The sequence below is a fragment of the Cherax quadricarinatus genome, chromosome 43 (genome assembly GCF_038502225.1).
Source record: "Cherax quadricarinatus isolate ZL_2023a chromosome 43, ASM3850222v1, whole genome shotgun sequence".
NCBI lineage: Eukaryota > Metazoa > Arthropoda > Malacostraca > Decapoda > Parastacidae > Cherax > Cherax quadricarinatus.
In genome coordinates, this window is record NC_091334.1 from 24,381,346 (window position 1) to 24,406,103 (window position 24,758).

Genomic DNA, 24,758 nt, shown 5'->3' on the forward strand with positions numbered 1-24,758 from the left:
TGCTTGTAACACAGCTAACATGCACGTGTGCTTGTAATACAGCTAACATGCAAGTGTACTTGTAACACAGCTAACATGCACATGTGCTTGTAGCACATCAATAGATCTAAACTTACTCCCAGTTCAGTACATCCACACTTACTACTGTGCAATCTATATCTACAGGGCCTTAAACTCTAATATCAACCTTGACCTAAAACACTTTCTTGATAGTTGTGACAGAACCCACAGGCATAACACCAGACACAAACATCTCTACGACATTCCCCGTGTCCGACTAAACCTTTACAAAAATTCAATGTATGTCAAAGGCCCTAAAATCTGGAATACCCTACCTGAGAACTCTAGAACTGCAGACACATTCATCACCTTCAAAACTACCATTAGAAAACATCTTATCTCCCTGATACACCCCGTCAACTAACTACACGAATACCACCTGGTGGTTCACACTTACACTCACTCACTCATTTCACCATAAACAGAAATATTAATCTCAGTCTTAAAATAATGAATCCTGTGATACTCCAATACTGAAACTATGTACTGTGCCAAAACAAAAGCATTCACATTGCTAAACTCACAAACTAGTATTTAGTCACTTAGCCATAATACCAACTTACCTCATAATTTGTAATATTTTACAATTAAGAATAAAACTAAGTATGCCCGAAATGCCTAGCCATGCTAAGCGTTCTAGTGGTACACTCTGTAATCACAATTTTACTACATGTAAACCAAACAATAACCAAATTTCTGTAAACTCAGCATTGTAATCCTTATAGAGAATAAACTTTGAATTTGAATTTGTACTCTTAGCAGAGGACAGATTATGTTATACACAGCTAACATATGTATGTACTCTTAGCAGAGGACAGATTATGTTATACACAGCTAACATATGTATGTACTCTTAGCAGAGGACAGATTATGTTATACACAGCTAACATATGTATGTACTCTTAGCAGAGGATCGATTATGTTATACACAGCTAACATATACACTCAAAACAGAACACAATGTGTACAGATATATATATGTATCTTAGATTTACATAAAAACATTCACTAATAATTGCTTCTGCTTCATTTGTCTTTTGTTTTTAATACAATGGAACCTCGGCTTACGAGTGCCCCAACATGCGAGTTTTTCAAGATACAAGCAGTCACTCAGTTGATTTTTTGCTTCCAGATGCGAGCGCAATTTCAAGATGCAAGCAGACCTCAAGGGAGGTTCCTTGATGCTGGTGAGGGGCTCTTGATCTTGATTTAGGGAATTGGATCTCAGTTGTTTGTTGGACTATCTTATTGAAACTTGGGCAATGTATGATGGAAAGATGCTTCTTAATGTACACCAAAAATGAAAGAAATCGGACCATAAATAATGGAGTTCACTTCTCAGCCATTAGCCGTCCCTTAGCTGTATATTTTCGTATAGTTTTTATGGCTGTGTTCTTGTTTTTTCAGTCTCATTTGATAGAATGGAAAAATATTTACATAAATAATTATGATTTTGATTGGTTTCACAACGAAAAGTACCTTGAAACTGAGCTCAAAGTAACAGAAATGTTCGATTCTTTGGCGATGTTCAAGAGTAAACAAATGACGTCACTGTCCAGTAGCTGTCCAACAGGCCATTCCTATAAGCAGTCATAAATGGGTTGACGTTATTTATACAACTATTACAATAATGCAGTAGTCTTCTATTTTTTGTGTGAATAAAAATTACAAATGGTAAGCAAGAGTATTATTATAAGAATACGTATGTACTAATAAATAATAATAATAATAACAATACACCTACCATCCGACTTATGACCTGCTCGACATACAACCACTCGACTTACGACCATGTTTTTTATGCCAGATTTCTGGGAAAAAAACAAGTGTTTGTGTTGTACACAGTGTTTATCCTAAACCTTATGGTATGAAATACAGTACTAATAGCATAAAAAGTAAAGTAAAAAATGAAATACCAAAATAAAACAATAAAATAAAATCATTAAAACAAGAGTGATGTTGATATTCAGTAGTAAAGTTCGACTTACGTCCATTCTGACTTATGACCGGTTGGTCGGAACCAAGCTTGGTTGTAAGTCGGATGGTACCTGTATGTATATAATAATTATATAATAATATACGTAATATAATAATATAAATTATTATCAGAATATGTACATACTAATAAATAATAATACTAATAATACTGTACATATAATAATAATAGTATAATAATATAATATAATAATAATAATACAATACGTATAATAATAATACACCTACCATGCGACTTACGACCGAGTTCGGTTCCGAGAAACCGGTCATAAGTCGAAATGGACGTAAGTCGAACTTTACTACTGAATATCAACATCACATTTTCGTGATGTTGGGCCACCCTGCCTTGGTAGGAATCAGCCAGTGTGATAATAAAAAAAAAAAATTTTTGTAATGACTTTATTTTATTGTTTTATTTAGGCATTTCATGTTTTACTTCACTTCTCACAGTGATAAACATCTACAGAGTTCCACAATCAAACATTAGCCAATTTAGTCAAAACCTAGGAAGTATGATAACTGATGCACGCATGAACAAAGATCACTTACTACTCTCAGGTGACTTCAATATAAATCTCCTGCAAGACCAGGACCCACACGTTACTGAATTCACAAACACAATGAGTAACTGCATGTTGCTACCAACAGTAACAAAACCTACAAGAGTTACGGAGACTAGTGTTTCCCTACTTGACCACATCTGGACCAACACCATATCCCCTTTAAAATCAGGCATAATTACAGATAATACCACAGACCACTACCCTACTTTCCTCATAACAACTCTTGGTAAATTACCCCAAGACACTACTAAAGTCACCTTCAGACTTAACAATGAGGCAGCCATTAATAACTTCACAACAGCACTAACAAACATTGACTGGCACACTGAGCTAGAAATCTATACAGATATTGACGAATGTTTTAATAATTTTCTAAAAAAGACCCAATACCTCTATAACAAGCACTGCCCTAAAAAAAACTAAACAGATGACAGCTTAGAGACTGAACAGTCCCTGGCTAACACCCAGCATTCTCAAATCCATAAATACAAAACACCGATATGAAAAACAGTACAGAATGGGTCACATAACCAGAGACCAAACAAAACGTTACTCATCAATCCTAACCAGCCTGATAAGAAGGGCAAAAAAATTGTATTATGAGAACAGATTATCCAACTTACGAGGTGATATAAAAAAGACCTGAAAGACCCTATCAGAAATTCTGGGAACAAAAAAGATATCACGAAATAGCGAAATAAAATTAGCAAAATCAGATGAACCCCAACTCCCACCAACAGAAACAGCAAACAGACTCAATGATTTCTTCTCCACTATAGGACAAAACCTTGCCAATAAAATCCCAAGCTCAGATACCCCACCAAATGACTACCTCACTGGCAACTACCCGAACACACTGTTCCTAGCTCCGACTAACCCATACGAAGTCTCCCTTATTATCAACGCACCAAAAAACAAGGCAGGAGATTTAAATACCTTACCACCCTTTATATACAAAAAAATGTCACAAGTACTATCACCAATCATTGCAACACTCTTTAACAAATCCATTGAATCCTCCACCTTCCCTACAGTTCTCAAAATAGCAAGGGTCACCCCGATCCACAAAGGAGGAGACCAAACAGAGTTGAATAACTATAGGCCAATATCCAATTTACACCCTCTCTCAAAAATCTTCGAAAAATTAATTCATAAACGAATCTACTCCTACCTCATCTCCCAAAACATACCCAACCCCTGCCAATTTGGATTCAGGCCTAATAAAAATACTAATGATGCTATTATACACATGCTAGAACATATATACACTGCAATAGAGAAAAAAGAAGTCCCACTGGGGATCTTCATTGACTTACGTAAAGCTTTTGACACAGTTGACCATGACTTGCTCCACGTAAAATTGTCACACTATGGTATAAGAGGGCACTCCCTCAACTACCTCAAGTCATACCTCAGCAACAGAAGCCAATATGTGTACGCAAATGGGGCAAGCTCGTCCGCACAACCAATTACAGTTGGTGTCCCACAGGGAAGTGTCCTTGTCCCTCTTCTCTTTCTCCTATACATAAATGACCTACCAAATGCTTCGCAATTACTCAAACCCACACTTTTTGCAGATGACACTACATACGTCTTCTCTCACCCGAGCCCAGTCACGCTAGCCAATACTGTAAATACCGAATTACAGAAAATATCTACCTGGATGAGGACTAACAAACTTACACTAAACATTGACAAAACCTACTTCATTCAGTTTGGTAACAGAGCTACAGATGTCCCTCTTAACATAACAATAAACGGATCACCTATCACAAAGCTAACAGAGGGAAAATTCTTAGGAATCCACCTTAATAATAGACTCAAATTTCATACACATATACAACAAATTTCTAAGAAAATTTCCAAGACTGTAGGCATACTATCGAAGATACGGTACTATACTCCACAGTCAGCCCTCCTGGCCCTTTATCACTCTCTTATTTACCCCTATCTCACCTATGGAATTTGTGCATGGGGCTCAACAACAATTAACCATCTCAGACCACTAATTACCCAACAAAAGGCTGCAGTTAGAATGATAACAAATTCTCACTACAGGCAGCACACTCCACCAATATTCAAAACACTCAACCTACTCACCATACAAAACATCCATACTTATTACTGCACCTATTACATACATAGAACACTTAACTCTGATATTAACCCTCCCCTCAAACATCTCCTTGCCAACCTCAACAGAACACATGACCATAACACAAGGCACAGATCACTCTTTGATGTTCCTCATGTCCATCTCACGCTATGCAAAAACTCAATGCACATAAAAGGCCCTAAAATCTGGAATTCATCACCTGTAAATATAAAAGAAACACTACCTGTTTATAAATTCAAGTCTCTTCTCAAAGATCACTTACTCACCCAAAACCAAATAAATACTGAATAACTGAACCTTATAAATTGTATATCCTAAATGTTTCTCACAATTATATCACATAAATGTTAAACCTAGGACCCAATCTAACTTTGTTATTTTTTAAATACACTACCTAACAGAATACTCCATTCTACTGAATGTACAGCAATGCATGCAACTATATGACCTGTCTTTGTAATACTCATTTGTGCTTTATAGTTATCTGTTTACAATAATGTCTTATCACTGATTTCATCATTGCTTAGTTAATCTTAAGTTAATTTTAAGCCAGCCCATAATGCTATGCATATAAGTGGCTTTGGCATGCTGCTCTTACCTGTATTTTTTTGTACCTCTGTATGTATGCTAAAATTACTAAATAAATAAATTACTTTTTATGCTGTTAGTACTGTATTTTATACTGTAAGGTTTAGGATAAACACTGTGTATAACACAAATAGTAGTTTATTTCCCAGAAATTTGGCATAAAAAACACAGTCGTAAGTCGAGTGGTCGTAAGTCGAGCAGGTCGTAAGTTGGATGGTAGGTGTACATGCAAAACAACCACTTTGAAAGAATAGAGAAATTCCAAGCACTTTCGTGACTACTCACATTATCAAGGAACTGTGATCTTATTGCATAATAATAATATATGTATAATGATAATGTACTATACAATAATAATTATAATAGACAGCTTCGAAAGGCCGTCACTAGATGGCAGTGATTACCCCAACAATGATGGAGCGGTTGTGGCTGCCTCCACTTCTCACATAATGACATTTTATTCATTCTAGAGTATATATCAGGTTTCTATGTTATTTATATTGTTTATTATGTTTATTATATCACAAAATAGCGAAACTGAATTAACAAAACCAGATGAACCCCAACTCCCACCAACTGAAACAGCAAACAGACTCAATAATTTCTTCTCCACTATAGGAAAAAACCTTGCCAATAAAATCCCAAGCTCAGGTACCCCACCCAATGACTACCTCACTGGCAACTACCCGAACACACTGTTCCTAGCTCCAACTAAGCCTACTGAAGTCTCCCTTATTATCAACACACTAAAAAACAAGACAGGAGATTTAAATACCTTACCACCCTTTATATACAAAAAAGCATCACAAGTGCTATCACCAATCATTGCAACACTCTTTAACAAATCTATAGAATCCTCTACCTTCCCTACAGTTCTCAAAATAGCAAGGGTCACCCCAATCCATAAAGGAGGAGACCAAACAGACTTGAATAACTATAGGCCAATATCCAACTTACACCCTCTCTCTAAAATCTTTGAAAAATTAATTCATAAGTGAATCTATTCCTACCTCATCTCCCACAACATACTCATCCCCTGTCAATTTGGGTTCAGGCCTAATAAAAATACTAATGATGCTATTATACACATGCTAGAACACATATACACTGCAATAGAGAAAAATGAAGTCCCACTGGGGATCTTCATTGACTTACGTAAAGCTTTTGATACAGTTGACCATGACTTGCTCCACATAAAATTGTCACACTATGGTATAAGAGGGCACTCCCTCAACTACCTAAAGTCTTACCTCAGCAACAGAAGCCAATGTGTGTACACAAACGGGGCAAACTCTTCTGCACAACCAATTACAGTTGGAGTCCCACAGGGAAGTGTCCTAGGCCCTCTTCTCTTTCTCATATACATACATAAATGACCTACCAAATGCATCACAACTACTCAAACCCACACTATTTGCAGATGACACTACATACGTCTTCTCTCACCCGAGCCCAGTTACGCTAGCCAATACTGTAAATGCCGAATTATAGAAAATATCTACCTTGATGAGGACTAACACACTTACTCTGAACATTGACAAAACCTACTTCATTCAGTTTGGTAACAGAGCTACAGACGTCCCTCTTAACATAATGATAAACAGATCACCTATCACAAAACTCACAGAGGGAAAATTCTTAGGAATCCACCTTGATAATAGACTCAAATTTCAAGCACACATACAACAAAGTTCCAAAAAAATTTCCAAGACCGTAATCATACTATCGAAGATACGGTACTATGTTCCACAGTCAGCCCTCCTGGCCCTATATCACTCACCTATTTACCCCTGTCTCACCTATGGAATTTGTGCATGGGGCTCAACAATAATAAACCATCTCAGACCACTAATTACCCAACAAAAGGCTGCAGTCAGAATGATAACAAATTCCCACTACAGGCAGCACATTCCACCAATATTCAAAACTCTAAACCTACTCACAATACAAAACATCCATACTTTTTACTGCACCTACTACATACATAGAACACTTAACTCTGATATTAACCCTCCCCTCAAACATCTCCTTACCAACCTCAACAGAACACATGACCATAACACAAGGCACAGATCAATCTTTGATGTTCCTCGTGTCCATCTCACGCTATGCAAAAACTCAATGCACATAAAAGGCCCTAAAATCTGGAATTCATTACCTGTGAATATAAAAGAAACACTGTCTGTTTATAAATTCAAGTCTCTTCTCAAAAGTCACTTACTCACCCACAACTAAATAAATACTGAATAATTGTATCTCATAAATTGTATCTCATAAATGTTTCTCATTATTGTATCTCATAAATGTCTAACCTGTGACCCAATTAAACTTTGTTATTTTTTAATTACATTACCTAACAGAATACTCCATTCTATTGAATGCTCAGCAACTTAGTAAATGACCATATGACCTGCCTTTGTAATACTCATTTGTGCTAATTTGTTATCTGTTTATAATAATGTTGTTACCACTGAATATATCATTGCTTAGTTAATCTTAAGTTAATTTTAAGCCTGCCCATAATGCTCTGCATACAAGAGGCTTTGGCATGTTACACTTTAATAACTGTATTCCTTTGTACTTCTCTGTATCATGTTCAAATTAATAAATAAATAAATAATTAGATGAATTGTGACAGATAAACAAGCCATAGAGTTGATATTAGCGAAATACTCTAGTATTCTGTCATGCCTCCGGAGAGCCGGAATGGATTAATTGCATTTCAATTAATTTAAGTGAGGAAAACTGACTCAGCATGCAAGCAAACCGGGATACAAGCAAAGTCATGGAATAGAATACACTCGTAACTAGAGGTTCCACTGTATTTTAAGTGGCAAAATATTAACCCCATGGGTGTGTGTGTTCTTCCTTAGCTGTGTCAGCTTACACACACTTGGGAAAGATCTTCCAATGTTTACTGTGGGAATGTCTGGCCAGCCAGTAGCTTCTTCAGTCCATTGTAGAGAACAGTGGGAGATGAGGAGGAGTTTGAGATGATAAGTCCCTCTGTAATAGACTGAAGAAGCCACTGGCTGGCCAAACCTTCCCACAATAAACATTGCCAGATCTTTCCCAAGTGTCTCATTCGTCAAAGATGACATAGCTTTGATCCAACGTAATGGACCTGTGCCACCATACCCTACCTAGCCCCCACCTGCCCTATGTAGGTTTACTGCTTCATGACTTATTTCCATTGGGGGTCCTTGCAATAACTATTATTTATATTTACTAGTTAAAAACACCTAAATATCTTAACTATGTAAAAGCAGTTACAATAAGAGAAAATATACTAGGGGAAAGGTAAAATTAGTTATTTTCACTGACATTAAAGATAGGATCAGATTATAGTATATACAGTGGACCCCCGCATACCGATTTTAATCCGTGCAAGAGGGGTCATTGGTATGCGAAATAATCGGTATGCGAATGAATTTTCCCCATAAGAAATAATGGAAATCAAATTAATCCGTGCAAGACACCCAAAAGTATGAAAAAAAAAAAATTTTACCACATGAAATGTTAATTTTAATACACACAAACTGAAAAAGGCATGCACAATTACATGACACTTACTTTTATTGAAGATCTGGTGATGATTGATGGGATGGGAGGAGGAGTGTGTGTTAGTGTTTAGAAGGGGAATCCCCTTCCATTAAGACTTGAGGTATCAAGTCCTTTTCTGGGGTTACTTCCCTTCTTCTTTTAATGCCACTAGGACCAGCTTCAGAGTCACTGGAGTTCTGTCGCACAACATATCTGTCCATAGTGGCCTGTACCTCTCGTTCCTTTATGACTTCCCTAAAGTGTTTCACAACATTGTCAGTGTACAGGTTGCCAACACGGCTTGCAATAGCTGTGTGAGGGTGATTTTCATCAAAAAAGGTTTGCACTTCAAGCCACTTTGCACACATTTCCTTAATCTTTGTAGTAGGCAACTTCTTCAATTTCTCTCTCCCCTCCTCTGAACCAGTTTCCTCAGGTCTGGCCTCTTGCTGTTGAAGTTGATCTATCAGCTCATCAGTGGTTAGTTCTTCATTGTCCTCCTCCACCAACTCTTCCACATCCTCCCCACTAACCTCCAACCCCAAGGACTTTCCCAATGCCACAATGGATTCCTCAACTGGCATAATCCTCTCAGGGTTAGCCTCAAACCCTTCAAAATCCCTTTTGTCTACACATTCTGGCCACAGTTTCTTCCAAGCAGAGTTCAAGGTCTTCTTAGTCACTCCCTCCCAAGCCTTACCTATAAGGTTTACACAATTGAGGATATTAAAGTGCTCTCTCCAAAACTCTCTTAGAGTCAGTTGAGTTTCTGAGGTCACTACAAAGCACCTTTCAAACAGAGCTTTTGTGTACAGTTTTTTGAAGTTTGCAATAACCTGCTGGTCCATGGGCTGCAGGAGAGGAGTGGTATTAGGAGGCAAAAACTTGATGTTAATGAGTTTCATGTCCCCATAAAGTCGCTCTGCCACGTCTGTAGGATGACCAGGGGCATTGTCTAACACCAGGAGGCACTTAAATTCTAATTTCTTTTCAGTTAGGTAATCTTTCACATTGGGGGCAAATGCATGGTGTAACCAGTCATAGAAAAAGTCCCTAGTGACCCATGCCTTACTGTTTGCCCTCCACAGCACACACAAATTCTCCTTGAGGACATTCTTTTGCCTGAACGCTCTGGGAGTTTCAGAGTGATACACTAATAAAGGCTTAACTTTGCAATCACCAGTAGCATTGGAACACATCAACAAAGTAAGCCTGTCTTTCATAGGCTTATGTCCTGGGAGTGCCTTTTCCTCCTGAGTAATGTAGGTCCTGCTTGGCATTTTCTTCCAAAACAGGCCTGTTTCATCACAATTAAACACTTGTTCAGGTTTCAGTCCTTCAGTCTCTATGTACTCCTTGAATTCATGCACATATTTTTCAGCCGCTTTGTGGTCCGAACTGGCAGCCTCACCATGCCTTATCACACTATGTATGCCACTACGTTTCTTAAATCTCTCAAACCAACCTTTGCTGGCCTTAAATTCACTCACATCAGCACTAGTTGCAGGCATTTTTTTAATTAAATCCTCATGCAACTTCCTAGCCTTTTCGCTTATGATCGCTTGAGAGACGCTATCTCCTGCTAGCTGTTTTTCATTTATCCACACCAATAAGAGTCTCTCAACATCTTCCATCACTTGCGATCTTTGTTTCGAAAACACAGTTAAACCTTTGGCAAGAACAGCTTCCTTGATTGCCTTTCTGGTGCCCACAATAGTAGCGATGGTTGATTGGGGTTTCTTGTACAACCTGACCAGGTCGGCGATACGCACTCCACTTTCATACTTATCAATGATCTCTTTCTTCATCTCTATTGGAATTCTCACCCTTATTGCTGTAGGGTTGGCACTAGAAGCTTTCTTGGGGCCCATGGTCACTTATTTTCCAGAAAAAGCACCGAAAACACTGTAATAATACGAAATATTCCGATTGTATGCTTGGATGTTACCTCGGAGGCTGGCTGGTAAACAATGCCACCGGCGGCACATGTGAGGCTGGCTGAGGGCGCACACTGGACGCGTCTCGGACGAAAATCGGTGAGCGGGTTTTTAAGCGGTATGCGAGGCAAAATTTTTGCGATTAAAGCAAGCGGTATGAGGATTAATCGTTATGTGATGCCATCGGTATGCGGGGGTCCACTGTATATGTTAGATATACCAGAAATCACTCTCCTCCCTTTCTGTAGCCTTATTCATGATTTACATTCTGGCTGTCTTCTTGAACTGGCTCATGCTATGACTGGCTTTGACATGTACAGGCAATCTATTCCACTCTTTTATTGCTGTATAGAAAAATGACTCTGAAGCCTGACCACTGAGTCTAGGTACTGCAAAGTTGTTCTCCCTTCCCCTAGTTCTACAATTGCATTGGTTCCCGGCCTTAACATAACTGGCAGTAAGATATTGGGAACTGATGGACTGAACACATCGATTCCAGGCAAATATCGAACTTAAGCTGAAGGAATCTTACAAGAGACAATAATCACAGGAAGAACCAAAAGCCATAAAGGAATTTGAAAAAAAAAAAAAAACTTCTTCTCTTATGCCAAATCTAAGGGAAAACAACATCCAGTATTGGGCTGCTGCTTAGGCAGGATGGGACATACACAGATGATAGCCAAGAAATGAGTGAGATACTAAAGTCCCAGTACGACTCAGTGTTCAGCGAGCCACTGCCCAGACTAAGGGTCAACAATCCAAGTGAATTCTTTATGAACAAAACCCAAAAATTGGTCACCTCAAAAATCTCAGATATTATTCTAACTCCACAAGACTTTGAAGAGGCAATTAATGACATGCCCATGCACTCTGCCCCAGGCCCAGACTCGTGGAACTCCATGTTCATCAAGAATTGCAAGAAGCCCCTATTGCATGCCTTCAGCATTTTATGGAGAGGGAGCATGGACACAGGGGGTCATCCCGCACACACTAAAAACAACAGACATAGCCCCACTCCACAAAGGTGGCAGTAGAGCAACTGCAAAGAACTACAGACCAATAGTACTAACATCCCATATCATAAAAATCTTTGAGAGGGTTCTATGAAGCAAGTTAGCCAACCACCCAGATAACCATCAGTTACACAACCCAGGGCAACACGGGTTTAGAGCAGGTCACTCCTGCCTGTCCCAGCTACTGGACCACTATGACAAGGTCCTGGATGCTGTAGAGGATAAACAAAATACAGATGTAGTATACACAGACTTTGCAAAAGCATTCGACAAGTGTGACCATGGTGTAATAGCACACAAAATGCGTGATAAAGGAATAACGGGAAAAGTTGGTAGATGGATCTACAACTTCCTAACAAACAGAACACAAAGAGTAAAGTAAAGTCCCAGGCAGCCATGGTAAAATGCTCTGTTCCACAAGGCACAGTACTTGCTCCCATTCTATTCCTCATCCTCATTTCTGACATAGACAGAGATGTAAGCCATAGCTCCATGTCTTCCTTTGCAGATGACACCCGAATTACCATGGCAGTGACCTCCAAATTCAAATTCAAATTCAAATTCAAATTTATTTATTTCTTTGCAAGTAGTACATTGAGATTATTTACAATAATTGGTTGCAATGAAAAGAGAGCCTCTATTATGCCTAGGCATTATGGGCCGACTTAATTTATTAGCTTACTGACTACTTAACACTAAAGAAATTAATCATAGTTGTACAGTAGTTCTATTAATTATAGATGAATCTAATTTATATTAACCAAAGGATATATTCATACATTCAAAAATGCTTTTTGTGAAACATGATTCAATTTATTCCTGTCGACAATGGACAGTAGCTTCAAGAATAAATATTGAAATTTTGTTATTGGGATACTGAGTATTGAGCATTTAGTCAAGGGTGATTAAGGGTGGGAAGAGTCTTAAATTGATATTCAGACCGGGTTACTTTAGTATTTTCTGGTAATGAATTCCAAATTTTGGGGCCCTTTATGTGCACAGAGTTTTTACACACTGTGATATGGACATGGGGTACATCAAAAAGAGATCTGTGTCTTGTGTTATGGTCGTGTCCTGTTAAGGTTGGTGAGGAGAAGTTTGAGTGGAGGATTTATGTTTGTGTATATTGTTCTATGTATGTAGTAGGCACATGAATAAGTATGGATGTTCTTAATGGTGAGCAGATTTAGACTTTTGAAAATTGGTGGAGTATGCTATCGGGAGTGGGAATTTGTTATCATTCTGACTGCTGCCTTTTGCTGGGTTATTAATGGTCTCAGGTGATTTAATGTTGTTGATCCCCATGCACAAATTCCATATGTGAGATAAGGGTAGATGAGTGAATGGTACAGTGCCAGGAGAACTGGTTGTGGAACATAGTACCGTATCTTTGATAGTATGCCTACAGTCTTAGAGATTTTCTTGGTGATTTGTTGCATATGTGTCTGGAACTTGAGGCTACTGTCAAGGTGGATTCCTAGGAATTTTCCCTCTGTGAGTCTTGTGATGGGTGATCCATTTAGCGTTATGTTAAGTGGAACATGTGCAACTTTATTTCCAAACTGAGTGAAATAGGTTTTATCAGTATCCTGGGTAAGTTTATTAGTCATCATCCAGGCAAATATTTTCTGCAATTCGGCACTGACAGTGTTGGCGAGTACGAGTGGGTCTGGGTGGGAGAAGACGTATGTAGTGTCATCTGCAAATAATATGGGTTTGAGTAGCTGTGATGCATTCGGTAGGTCATTGATGTACGTACATGAGAAAGAGGAGTGGTCCAAGGACACTTCCCTATGGGACTCCTACTGTGATTGGTTGAGTGGAAGTGTTTGCATCACCTGTGTACACATATTGGCATCTGTTACTAAGGTATGACTTTAGGTAGTTGGGGGAGGAAGTGGCCTCTTATACCATAGTGTGTTAATTTAGGGTACAGCAGTTCATGGTTGACTGTATCAAAAGTTTTACGTACATCAATGAAAATTCCCAGTGGGACTTCTTTCTTTTCGAGAGCGGTATATATTAGTTCTAGCATGTGTATGATAACATCATTTGTGCTTTTATTATTCCTGAATCCAAACTGACAGGGGTTTAGTATGTTGTGTGACATGAGGTAGGAATAGATCCGTCTATGAATTAATTTTTCAAAGATTTTAGAGAGCAGTGGTTAGTTAGATATTGGTCTATAGTTATTCAAGTCAGCTTGGTCACCTCCTTTGTGGATCGGAGTGACCCTCGCTATTTTGAGGATTGTTGGGAAGGTAGATGATTCAATGGATTTGTTAAAGTGTTGCAATAATTGGTGACAATATTTGAGAAGCTTATTTTGTACATAAAAGTTGGCAAGTTGTTTATCTCTCCTGCTTGTTTTTAAGGGCACTGATGATGAGTGAGACCTCTGTTGGGTTGGTTGGAGCTAGGAATAGTGTATTCAGGTAGGTGCTTGTGAGGTAATCTGATGGATGGGTGTTTGAGTTTGGGATTTTGCTCGCTAGGTTCTTTCCAAGGTGGAGGAGAAAACATTGAGTCTGTTTGCTATTTCAGTTGGTGGGAGTACGGGTTCATCTGATTTTGTTAATTTGATTGTTTTGTTTTTGGATAACTTTTTAGTTCCAAGAATTTCAGATAGAGTTTTCCAGGTCTTTTTCATATCACCTTTGATGTTATGTAATCTATTTTCATAATACAATTTTTGTAGATCTTATCAGGCTGGTAAGTGCTGATGAGTAATGCTTAGACTGGTCTCTAGTTATCTGACCCATTCTGTACTGTTTTTCATATTGGTGCTTTGTGTTAATGGATTTAAGGATGCTTGGTGTTAGCCAGGTACTCTTCAGTCTCTTAGCTGTGATCTGTTTAGTTTTTTTAGGGCAATGTTTGTTATATTGGTAATGGGCTTTTTTTTTAGAAAAATATTTATACATTCATTCATGTCTGTATATGTTCCGAGCTCATTATGCCAGTCAATGTTATTCATAGCTGCTATAAAGTTGTTAACAACTGTCTCATTATGTAGTCTGAAGGTAACTTTAGTAATGTCTTTGGGCAATTTACCTAGAATGGTTATGAGAAAGGATGGGTAGTGGTCTGTGGTGTTGTCTGTAATTATGCCTGATTTTAAAGGGAATATGGTGTTAGTCCAGATGTGGTCTATTAAAGAGATACTAGTCTCAGAGATTCTTGTAGGTTTAGATATTGTTGGTAGCAACAAGCAGTTGCCCATAGTGTTTGTGAATTCGGTTACTTGTGGGTCCTGATAAGAAGGGCAAAAAAATTGTATTATGAGAACAGATTATCCAACTTACGAGGTGATATAAAAAAGACCTGGAAAACCCTATCAGAAATTCTGGGAACAAAAAAGATATCACGAAATAGCGAAATAAAATTAGCAAAATCAGATGAACCCCAACTCCCACCAACAGAAACAGCAAACAGACTCAATGATTTCTTCTCCACTATAGGACAAAACCTTGCCAATAAAATCCCAAGCTCAGATACCCCACCAAATGACTACCTCACCGGCAACTACCCGAACACACTGTTCCTAGCTCCGACTAACCCATACGAAGTCTCCCTTATTATCAACGCACTAAAAAACAAGGCAGGAGATTTAAATACCTTACCACCCTTTATATACAAAAAAGTGTCGCAAGTGCTATCACCAATCATTGCAACACTCTTTAACAAATCCATTGAATCCTCCACCTTCCCTACAGTACTCAAAATAGCAAGGGTCACCCCGATCCACAAAGGAGGAGACCAAACAGAGTTGAATAACTATAGGCCAATATCCAACTTACACCCTCTCTCAAAAATCTTTGAAAAATTAATTCATAAACGAATCTACTCCTACCTTATCTCCCAAAACATACTCAACCCCTGTCAATTTGGATTCAGGCCTAATAAAAATACTAATGATGCTATTATACACATGCTAGAACATATATACACTGCAATAGAGAAAAAAGAAGTCCCACTGGGGATCTTCATTGACTTACGTAAAGCTTTTGATACAGTTGACCATGACTTGCTCCACGTAAAATTGTCACACTATGGTATAAGAGGGCACTCCCTCAACTACCTCAAGTCATACCTCAGCAACAGACGCCAATATGTGTACGCAAATGGGGCAAACTCTTCTGCGCAACCAATTACAGTTGGTGTCCCACAGGGAAGTGTCCTTGGCCCTCTTCTCTTTCTCCTATACATAAATGACCTTCCAAATGCTTCGCAATTACTCAAACCCACACTATTTGCAGATGACACTACATACGTCTTCTCTCACCCGAGCCCAGTCACGCTAGCCAATACTGTAAATACCGAATTACAGAAAATATCTACCTGGATGAGGACTAACAAACTTACACTAAACATTGACAAAACCTACTTCATTCAGTTTGGTAACAGAGCTACAGATGTCCCTCTTAACATAATGATAAACGGATCACCTATCACAAAACTAACAGAGGGAAAATTCTTAGGAATCCACCTTGATAATAGACTCAAATTTCATACACATATACAACAAATTTCTAAGAAAATTTCCAAGACTGTAGGCATACTATCGAAGATACGGTACTATGTTCCACAGTCAGCCCTCCTGGCCCTATATCACTCTCTTATTTACCCCTATCTCACCTATGGAATTTGTGCATGGGGCTCAACAACAATTAACCATCTCAGACCACTAATTACTCAACAAAAGGCTGCAGTTAGAATGATAACAAATTCTCACGACAGGCAGCACACTCCACCAATATTCAATACACTAAACCTACTCACCATACAAAACATCCATACTTATTACTGCACCTATTACATACATAGAACACTTAACTCTGATATTAACCCTCCCCTCAAACATCTCCTTGCCAACCTCAACAGAACACATGACCATAACACAAGGCACAGATCACTCTTTGATGTTCCTCGTGTCCATCTCACACTATGCAAAAACTCAATGCACATAAAAGGCCCTAAAATCTGGAATTCATTACCTGTAAATATAAAAGAAACACTACCTGTTTATAAATTCAAGTCTCTTCTCAAAGATCACTTACTCACCCAAAACCAAATAAATACTGAATAACTGAACCTTATAAATTGTATATCTTAAATGTTTCTCACAATTATATCACATAAATGTTAAACCTAAAACCGAATCTAACTTTATTATTTTTTAAATACACTACCTAACAGAATCACTACCTAACTGAATGCAACCATATGACCTGTCTTTGTAATACTCACTTGTGCTTTATAGTAATCTGTTTACATTAATGTTTTATCACTGATTTCATCATTGCTTAGTTAATCTTAAGTTAATTTTAAGCCAGCCCGTAATGCTATGCATAGTATAAGTGGCTTTGGCATACTGCTCTTATCTGTATTTTTTTGTACCTCTGTATGTGTGCTCAAATTGGAAATAAATGTTGAAATCTCCTGTTAGCAGCAGATGGTCTTTGTTCATGTGTACATCAGTTATCATGTTTCCTAATTTTTCACTAAAGTGGTATATGTTTGACTGTGGTACTCTGTAGATGTTTATGACTGTGAGGGGTTTTTGCAGGTCTTTTGATTAAAATTTGGCTATGACATATTCACCGTGCTCATCCCTTGTGCAAGATTTTTTTTATTTTTTGAGTGGTGACATGTACTTAGCTCTATGAAGACCTGTTTGTGTGCTCTCTGTGAATCTGAACCAGGATGCCCTCTCTTGAGCAACTTTATCAGCAGCTGAAAGAAGAGCTTAGAGTTGCTAAGCTGGAGACATGGCAATTAACGGAGGCGAACAAGAGAATTCGTAGTAATCCTCCTGTTGTGAGTCCCCAGGTTAAGAGGGGAACTTGGTCAGTGGCCGGGCAACATGTAACCAAGCTGAGGATCAAGAAGACTGTTGGAGAGGCAGAAACAACAAAGAACAAAAAAACTACTGTGGAAACTTCCAACCCATTTTCGGTGCTACCTGACGAATGCGGGTGTTCTACTGGGAATGTCACAATGGGCACCAAGGAAGCATTGGCAGACGTAAGTGAGACATCCCTAGAAACCCCAACGAAGACCATTGAGAACGTCTTGACGAATTCCACAAGTGAAGGTGTAGTGCTACCTGACGAATGTGAATCGATTACTGGGAGCATCATGACGGACGATGCCAAGGAAGGTAAAAACGTTGTTGTTGGGGATAGCCAGATTAGGTACATGGATAGGGCATTCTGCTTAAAGGATAGAAGTAGGAGGCAGAGAGTGTGTTTTCCTGGGGCTGGGATGAAGGATATTGTTAGCTGTCTGGATGACATTATGAGAGGTAATGGGAACAATCCTATTATCTGTCTCAGTGCTGGAGGCAACAATGTTGGCAGACGTAGGAGTGAGGACCTGATTAGCAGGTATAGGTCAGCAATAGAGATAATTAGGAGGAAGGGTGGGAACCCTGTCATATGTGGTATTTTGCCAAGGAGAGAAGTTGGAAATGAATGGTTGTCCAGGGCAATTGGTGTCAATTGCTGGCTGGACAAATACTGTAAGGAAAAAGCAGTAACATTCATTGACAACTGGGACCTCTTCTATGGCAGAAATGACATGTATGCCAGGGATGGGGTTCACTTATCTAGGTTTGGGGTGGGAGCACTGGCCAATGCAGTGGAGGGAGCTGTTAGGTCTTTAAACTAGGAATAGTTAGTGGTATGGGTTTTGGCGGGAAAACAGTGAAGTCCCAGTGTGGTAATATGAGTACAGTGGAACCCCGGTTAACGTTATTTTTTCATTCCAGAAGTATGTTCAGGTGCCAGTACTGACCGAATTTGTTCCCGTTAGGAATATTGTGAAGTAGATTAGTCCATTTCAGACCCCCAAACATACACGTACAAACACACATAAATACACTTACATAATTGGTCGCATTGGGAGGTGATCGTTAAGCAGGGGTCCACTGTACTAGGAGAACTATTAACCCTTTGGGGGTCGGCAGATCCTCTCAGAGACTTGTTCTCAGGGTCGGCCAAATTTCAAAAAAAAAAAAATTAATTTTTCTTATGAAAAGATAGGGCGTCTTTTCCCGATCATAATGACACCAAAAGTATGAAATTTGATGGAAAACTTACGGAATTACGCTCTCGCGAAGTTAGCGGTCTCGACGATGTTTATGCATCGGCGATTTTGACCACTTTGAGCCCTATTTTCGGCCAATTCCAGTGTACTAGTTGACAAAAATCATAACTATTTTGCTAGAACTACATTTTTTCTATCAAATGAGTACAAGAAACCACCCATTTACTGATTTCAACTATCCAATAAAGTGGTCAGAATTTAGCAATTTTGCCAATTTCACACAAATTTCAAAAGATGCCAATTTCCGAATAGGGTCCAGAATAAACAAGAAAGACATTCCTGGTACTAAAATAACAAGTTCTCTGTTCGTTAGTCACATCCCCAGGCCCCTCTTATATTTCTTTGGCTTTCCACTTTGAATTTTTATTCTTACAAAAAAAATAAGATTTACTGTTATGCAGACTACTGCATTAGTGTACAAATGGTATAAATAATATCAGCGCACTTGTGAAAGAATATTAGATTCACCAGTTGATGTGTATTGGGCGCTTGGCATGAGTTGTTTACTTTTGAACTTTGGTAATAATCGAACATTTCTGCTACTTTGAGCTCAATTTCAAGGCACTTTTCATTGTAAAACCTGTCAAAATCATCTCAATTTCTGTAATATGTCTTCCATTCTATAAAATGAGACCAAGAAAACTAGAATACAACAATAAATACCATATGAAAATGCAGTGCAAAGTCGCTGTTTTAATCCAAAAACACGGTCAAAGTTTTTTTCTCTCATTACGCACTGTGTGCTGCAGGATTTTTTTTATACTGCGCACACTGACCACATAGACCCATTCTTTCATATGTAGGCCTACCAGCTTTCTCTCACTAGATTTGAGGGCGCTAGAATTTAGGCGTACTAGTACGTCAAAAACCCTGGGTCGTAAGCCATACTAGTACGTCCAAAACCCCCAAGGAGTTAATAGGCAAAATGAGGTGGATATTGGAAAGCCAGTGGCACTAGGTGACAAGAACAGTAATAGGTTTAGTGGAATAACAGAAAGGAGCAGGAAGGGTAAAGAGAAAGGAGGGTCCTTAAATATATATTACACAAATAGTCGTAGTGCTAGGAATAAGATGGACAAGTTGAGATTAGTTGCTAGTGCAGGTAACATTGATGTATTTGCCTTAACTGAGACGTGGTTCAATACGAAAAATCGGGACATGCCTGCTGAATGTCACATACAGGGTTTTAAATTGTTTCAAGTAGACAGAAGTATAGGGAAGGGGGTGGGGTGGCACTGTATGTCCAAGACTGCTTGAACTGTTGTATAAAAATGGGTATTAAGTCTGAAGTAACACATACAGAGTCTGTTTGGATAGAATTTTCAGAGGGACATGAAAAATTTATTTTAGGTGTGATATACCATCCCCCAAACTTAGATAGAGACCAAGGGAGACTACTATGGGAGGAAATTGTTAAGGCCACAAGGCACGATAACGTAGTAATTCTAGGAGACTTTAACTTTAGTCATATTGATTGGAATTTCCTGGCTGGGAATTTAGAATCAAACGACCTCTTAGAAGTAGTTCAGGATTGTTTTCTGAAGCAGTTTGTGACAGAGCCTACAAGGGGAAATAACCTGCTTGACTTGGTTTTGGCAAACAAGGAAACCCTTGTTAATAATTTAGAAATTACAGAGGGACTCAGCACAAGCGATCACAAATCAATTACCTTTAGCATTGAATGGAAGTATGATAGTAGGGATAATTCAGTAATGGTCCCAGATTTTTGCTTAGCAGATTACAATGGGCTTAGAGAACACTTATCATCTGTGGACTGGAGTAACGAAGAGAGCTATCAGTATGACAGCTTTCTTGACACAATACATACTGCCCAAAGGACATTTATCCCATATAAGGAAATTAGATCGAATAGAAATGACCCAAAATGGATGAATAATAGGCTCAAATATCTTTTAGGACAGAAAAAAGGAATTTATAGTCATATCAAAAGAGGTGAAGGTCATCTTATGAATCAGTATATTGACATTAAGAGGGACATTAAAAAGGGGATAAGAAAAGCTAAACGGGACTATGAAATTAAAGTTGCTATGGATTCGAAAACTAACCCGAAAAGTTTTTTCCAGGTTTATAGAACAAAAGTTAGGGATAAGATAGGTCCTCTTAAAAATAACTCTGGGCATCTTACTGACAAGGAGAATGAAATGTGCTCTATTCTTAATAATTATTTTCTCTCAGTTTTCACTCAGGAGGACACTAACAATATCCCAGTAATAAATTTTTATAGTGGGATTGAAGATGACAAATTATGTAATATCATAGTCACTAGCGAAATGGTTATCAAACAGATAGACTGACTGAAGCAAAATAAATCCCCGGGCCCTGATGAACTTTTTTCTAGGATTCTAAGAGTGTAAAATGGAACTTTGTGAACCACTGACTAATATTTTTAATATTTCTCTTCAAACAGGTGTAGTGTCTGATATGTGGAAGATGGCTAATGTAACTCCTATTTTTAAAGCAGGGTACAAGTCGTTACCGTCAAATTACTGCCCAATAAGCCTGACCTGAATTGTAGGCAAATTACTAGAGTTAATTATAGCTGATAATATAAGAAGCCATCTGGATAAGCATAGCTTGATTAATGATACTCAGCATGGATTCACGAGGGGCCGTTCCTGCCTAACTAATTTATTAACCTTCTTCAGTAAAGCTTTTGAGGTCGTTGATCATGGTAAAGAATTCGATATTGTTTATTTAGATTTTAGTAAGGCTTTTGATAGAGTACCACACCAGAGACTGTTAAAGAAAGTGGCAGCTCATGGCATTGGGGGAAAAGTGCTGTCATGGATCGAGTCATGGCTCACTAATAGGAAGCAGAGAGTATGCTTAAGTGGGGTTAAATCTGAGTGGGGATCTGTAACAAGTGGCGTACCACAGGGATCAGTTTTAGGCTCGTTGTTGTTTATAATATATATCAATGACCTTGATGAGGGTATTACTAGTGATATGAGTAAATTCGCCAATGATACAAAGATAGGTAGGATAATTGATTCAAACGCAGATGTTAGGGAACTCCAGGAGGATTTAGACAAACTCTATTCTTGGTCAGAAAAGTGGCAAATGCAGTTCAATGTAGATAAATCCAAGGTTCTTAAGCTCGGGAGTGTCCATAATCCTAGCATAACCCTAGTTAAATAATGTAGAACTTAGCCGTACAGATTGCGAAAAGGACTTGGGGGTTATGGTAAGCAGCAACCTTAAACCAAGACAGCAATGCCTAAGTGTACGTAATAAGGCAAATAGATTATTGGGATTTATATCAAGAAGTGTAAGCAACAGAAGTCCAGAGGTTATACTGCAGCTTTATACATCATTAGTAAGGCCTCACCTAGATTACGCAGCTCAGTTCTTGTCTCCATATTACAGAATGGATATAAATTCGTTAGAAAACATTCAGCATAGAATGACTAAATTAATACAAGCATTAGAAATCTTCCTTATGAAGAAAGATTGAAGACTCTTAAATTACATTCACCTGTTAGACGAAGAATAAGGGGAGACATGATCGAAGTGTATAAGTGGAAGATGGGTATTAATAAAGGGGATATTAATAAGGTCTTGAGGATATCTCTTCAAGAGAGAACCCGCAGCAATGGATTTAAATTAGACAAGTTTAGATTTAGAAAGGACATAGGAAAGTATTGGTTTGAAAATAGGGTAGTTGATGAGTGGAACAGTCTACCTAGTTGGGTTATTGAGGCTAGGACTTTGGGTAGTTTCAAATTTAGGTTGGATAAGTACATGAATGAGAGGGGGTTGGATTTGAGTGGGATTTGCATATGAGCGGATAGAGTTATCAGAACTTATTTCTTCGGTGGTATTGAAAATTGGGTTTGGCAAATATTTTGTTAGTGGGATGGATTATAAAGGACCTGCCTAGTATGGGCCAACAGGCCTGCTGCAATGATCCTCCTTTCTTATGTTCTTATTCAACCAACCAACGGCATTAATCCGTTCCAGAGGGCTTGCTGTTGGTCGAGTTAATTTTCCCCATAAGAAATAATGGAAATAGAATTAATCCGTTCCTGACACCCCAAAGTCTGAAAAAAATTTTTACATGAAATATACATTTCCTTATATGGAAAGGGATGCGACATGCAAAATAAACAATAATTAAATGCCACTTAGCTTTATTGTGGAGTTGTTGACGAGTGATGTGCCAGCAGCAGGAGAGATTCAGGATTGTCTATTGCTTGGAAGGAGAATCCTCTTCTATAAAGACTTCAGGTACCAAGTCCTTTGGTGAGGTTACCTCCTTGGTTTTTTAATGCCACTAGGACCAGCTTGAGAATCACTGGACCACCCTCTACCACCATCACTACCACCCTCTACCACCATCACTACCACCCTCTACCACCATCACTACCACCCTCTACCACCATCACTACCACCCTCTACCACCATCATTACCACCCTCTACCACCATCACAACCAGTACCACCCTCTACCACCATCATAACCACTACCACCCTCTACCACCATCACAACTAGTACCACCCTCTACCACCATCACTACTACCATCACAACCACTACCACCCTCTACCACCATCACTACTACCCTCTACCACCACCACTTTTGTATTTTTCTACAAACTTTTTCTTGAATTCTATCATGTTTCTCACATCCTTTACCAAAGGGCTGGCTTTAGAAGCTTTCGTGGGGCCCAGGTTGCTTATTTAGCGGTTACAAGCACTAGAAACGGTGGAATAATCCAAAATGTATGGGAGGCACACATGGAAACCGATTGCAACAGCTTATAAACAATGGCACACTGATGTCGTTGGTTAAGTTTTTCGCCGTTGGTTAAGGCATTTTTCTATGGCAAAAAGCACCGTTAGACAAAATTGTCGTTACTTAATGCCGCCGGTAGTTGAGGGTCAACTGTATATAGCTGTTCCACCCCCTTGCTGGTCTGTCCTACAGTTGTGTATGGCCGTGTAACCAGGAATGGCATAGACATCTGTAATATCAGGCTTTAGCCTGGTTTCTGTGAATATGATGATTGGCATACTGGAATGAATAGAATGGAATAATGCTGTGAGGTCATCATAATGTTTGCTCAAGGATCTGACATTGTTATTAAAGATAGTTATGTTATTGTTTGCTCTGAGTAATGTCTTTGCTTGGTCTGCTGTATAATAATTACAGTTGCTGTTTGATTCGTGAAATTCATTTAGTAAAAAGTTTACATCAGGGTCAATGCCTGTAGTCATAAGAATGACTCATCGAAGACACCACGAGACTCCAAGTGGATACAGGAAGGCCCCACTTATACGGCGGGTTAGGTTCCAGGCTACCGCCGTAAAGCGGAAATCGCCGTAAAGTGGAACACCCTTTTTTTCCACTTATAAATGCATACAAACACTAGATAACAAGTTTACACTAACATATATTAAGTTAGCAATAGAACCAGGCATCAAAAAACAATAAAAAGGTACAATACACACATAGTGCACTCATTACTTACCTTAAAATATTTATAGTCTTAATCTAGGGTGAGACAAGTAGTATTTATTGTAAGAAATCAAGTGTGGTATGTATTGTAATAGCCAGGCTACCTCACCAGGCCACCCCACCCACACATACTATTCTATGATATTTAAGCATCCCAGAGCGATAAAATGTATATACAGTTCACTCATTACTTACCTTAAAATATTTGTAGTCTTAATGTAGGGTCAGGAGTAAGTAAATGAGATAAAACGAATAAATGAGAGAGAGAAAGAATGAGTACATGAGGTAACAGAAGCAGAGTTATGTAAACAAACCAGGCTCCCACATCTTATATTTATGTTTATTTATTCTATTGT

The 24,758-nt window shown here is 38.6% G+C and overlaps 1 protein-coding gene across 4 annotated transcripts in view; it reads left to right on the forward strand.

The window, feature by feature from the left end:
* Positions 1-24,758, forward strand: part of LOC128694204 (uncharacterized) — a 64,920-nt gene that overhangs the window by 29,726 nt on the left and 10,436 nt on the right. The window contains exon 11 of one of the 4 annotated variants that reach the window (XM_070093737.1): positions 1,193-1,453. The exons of the other annotated variants lie outside the window; for them this stretch is intronic. Coding sequence (XP_069949838.1) covers positions 1,193-1,273 — 81 coding nt within the window. The 3' untranslated portion in view covers positions 1,274-1,453. Of the gene's footprint in view, positions 1-1,192; positions 1,454-24,758 lie in introns of those variants that run through there. 4 annotated transcript variants of the gene reach the window in all.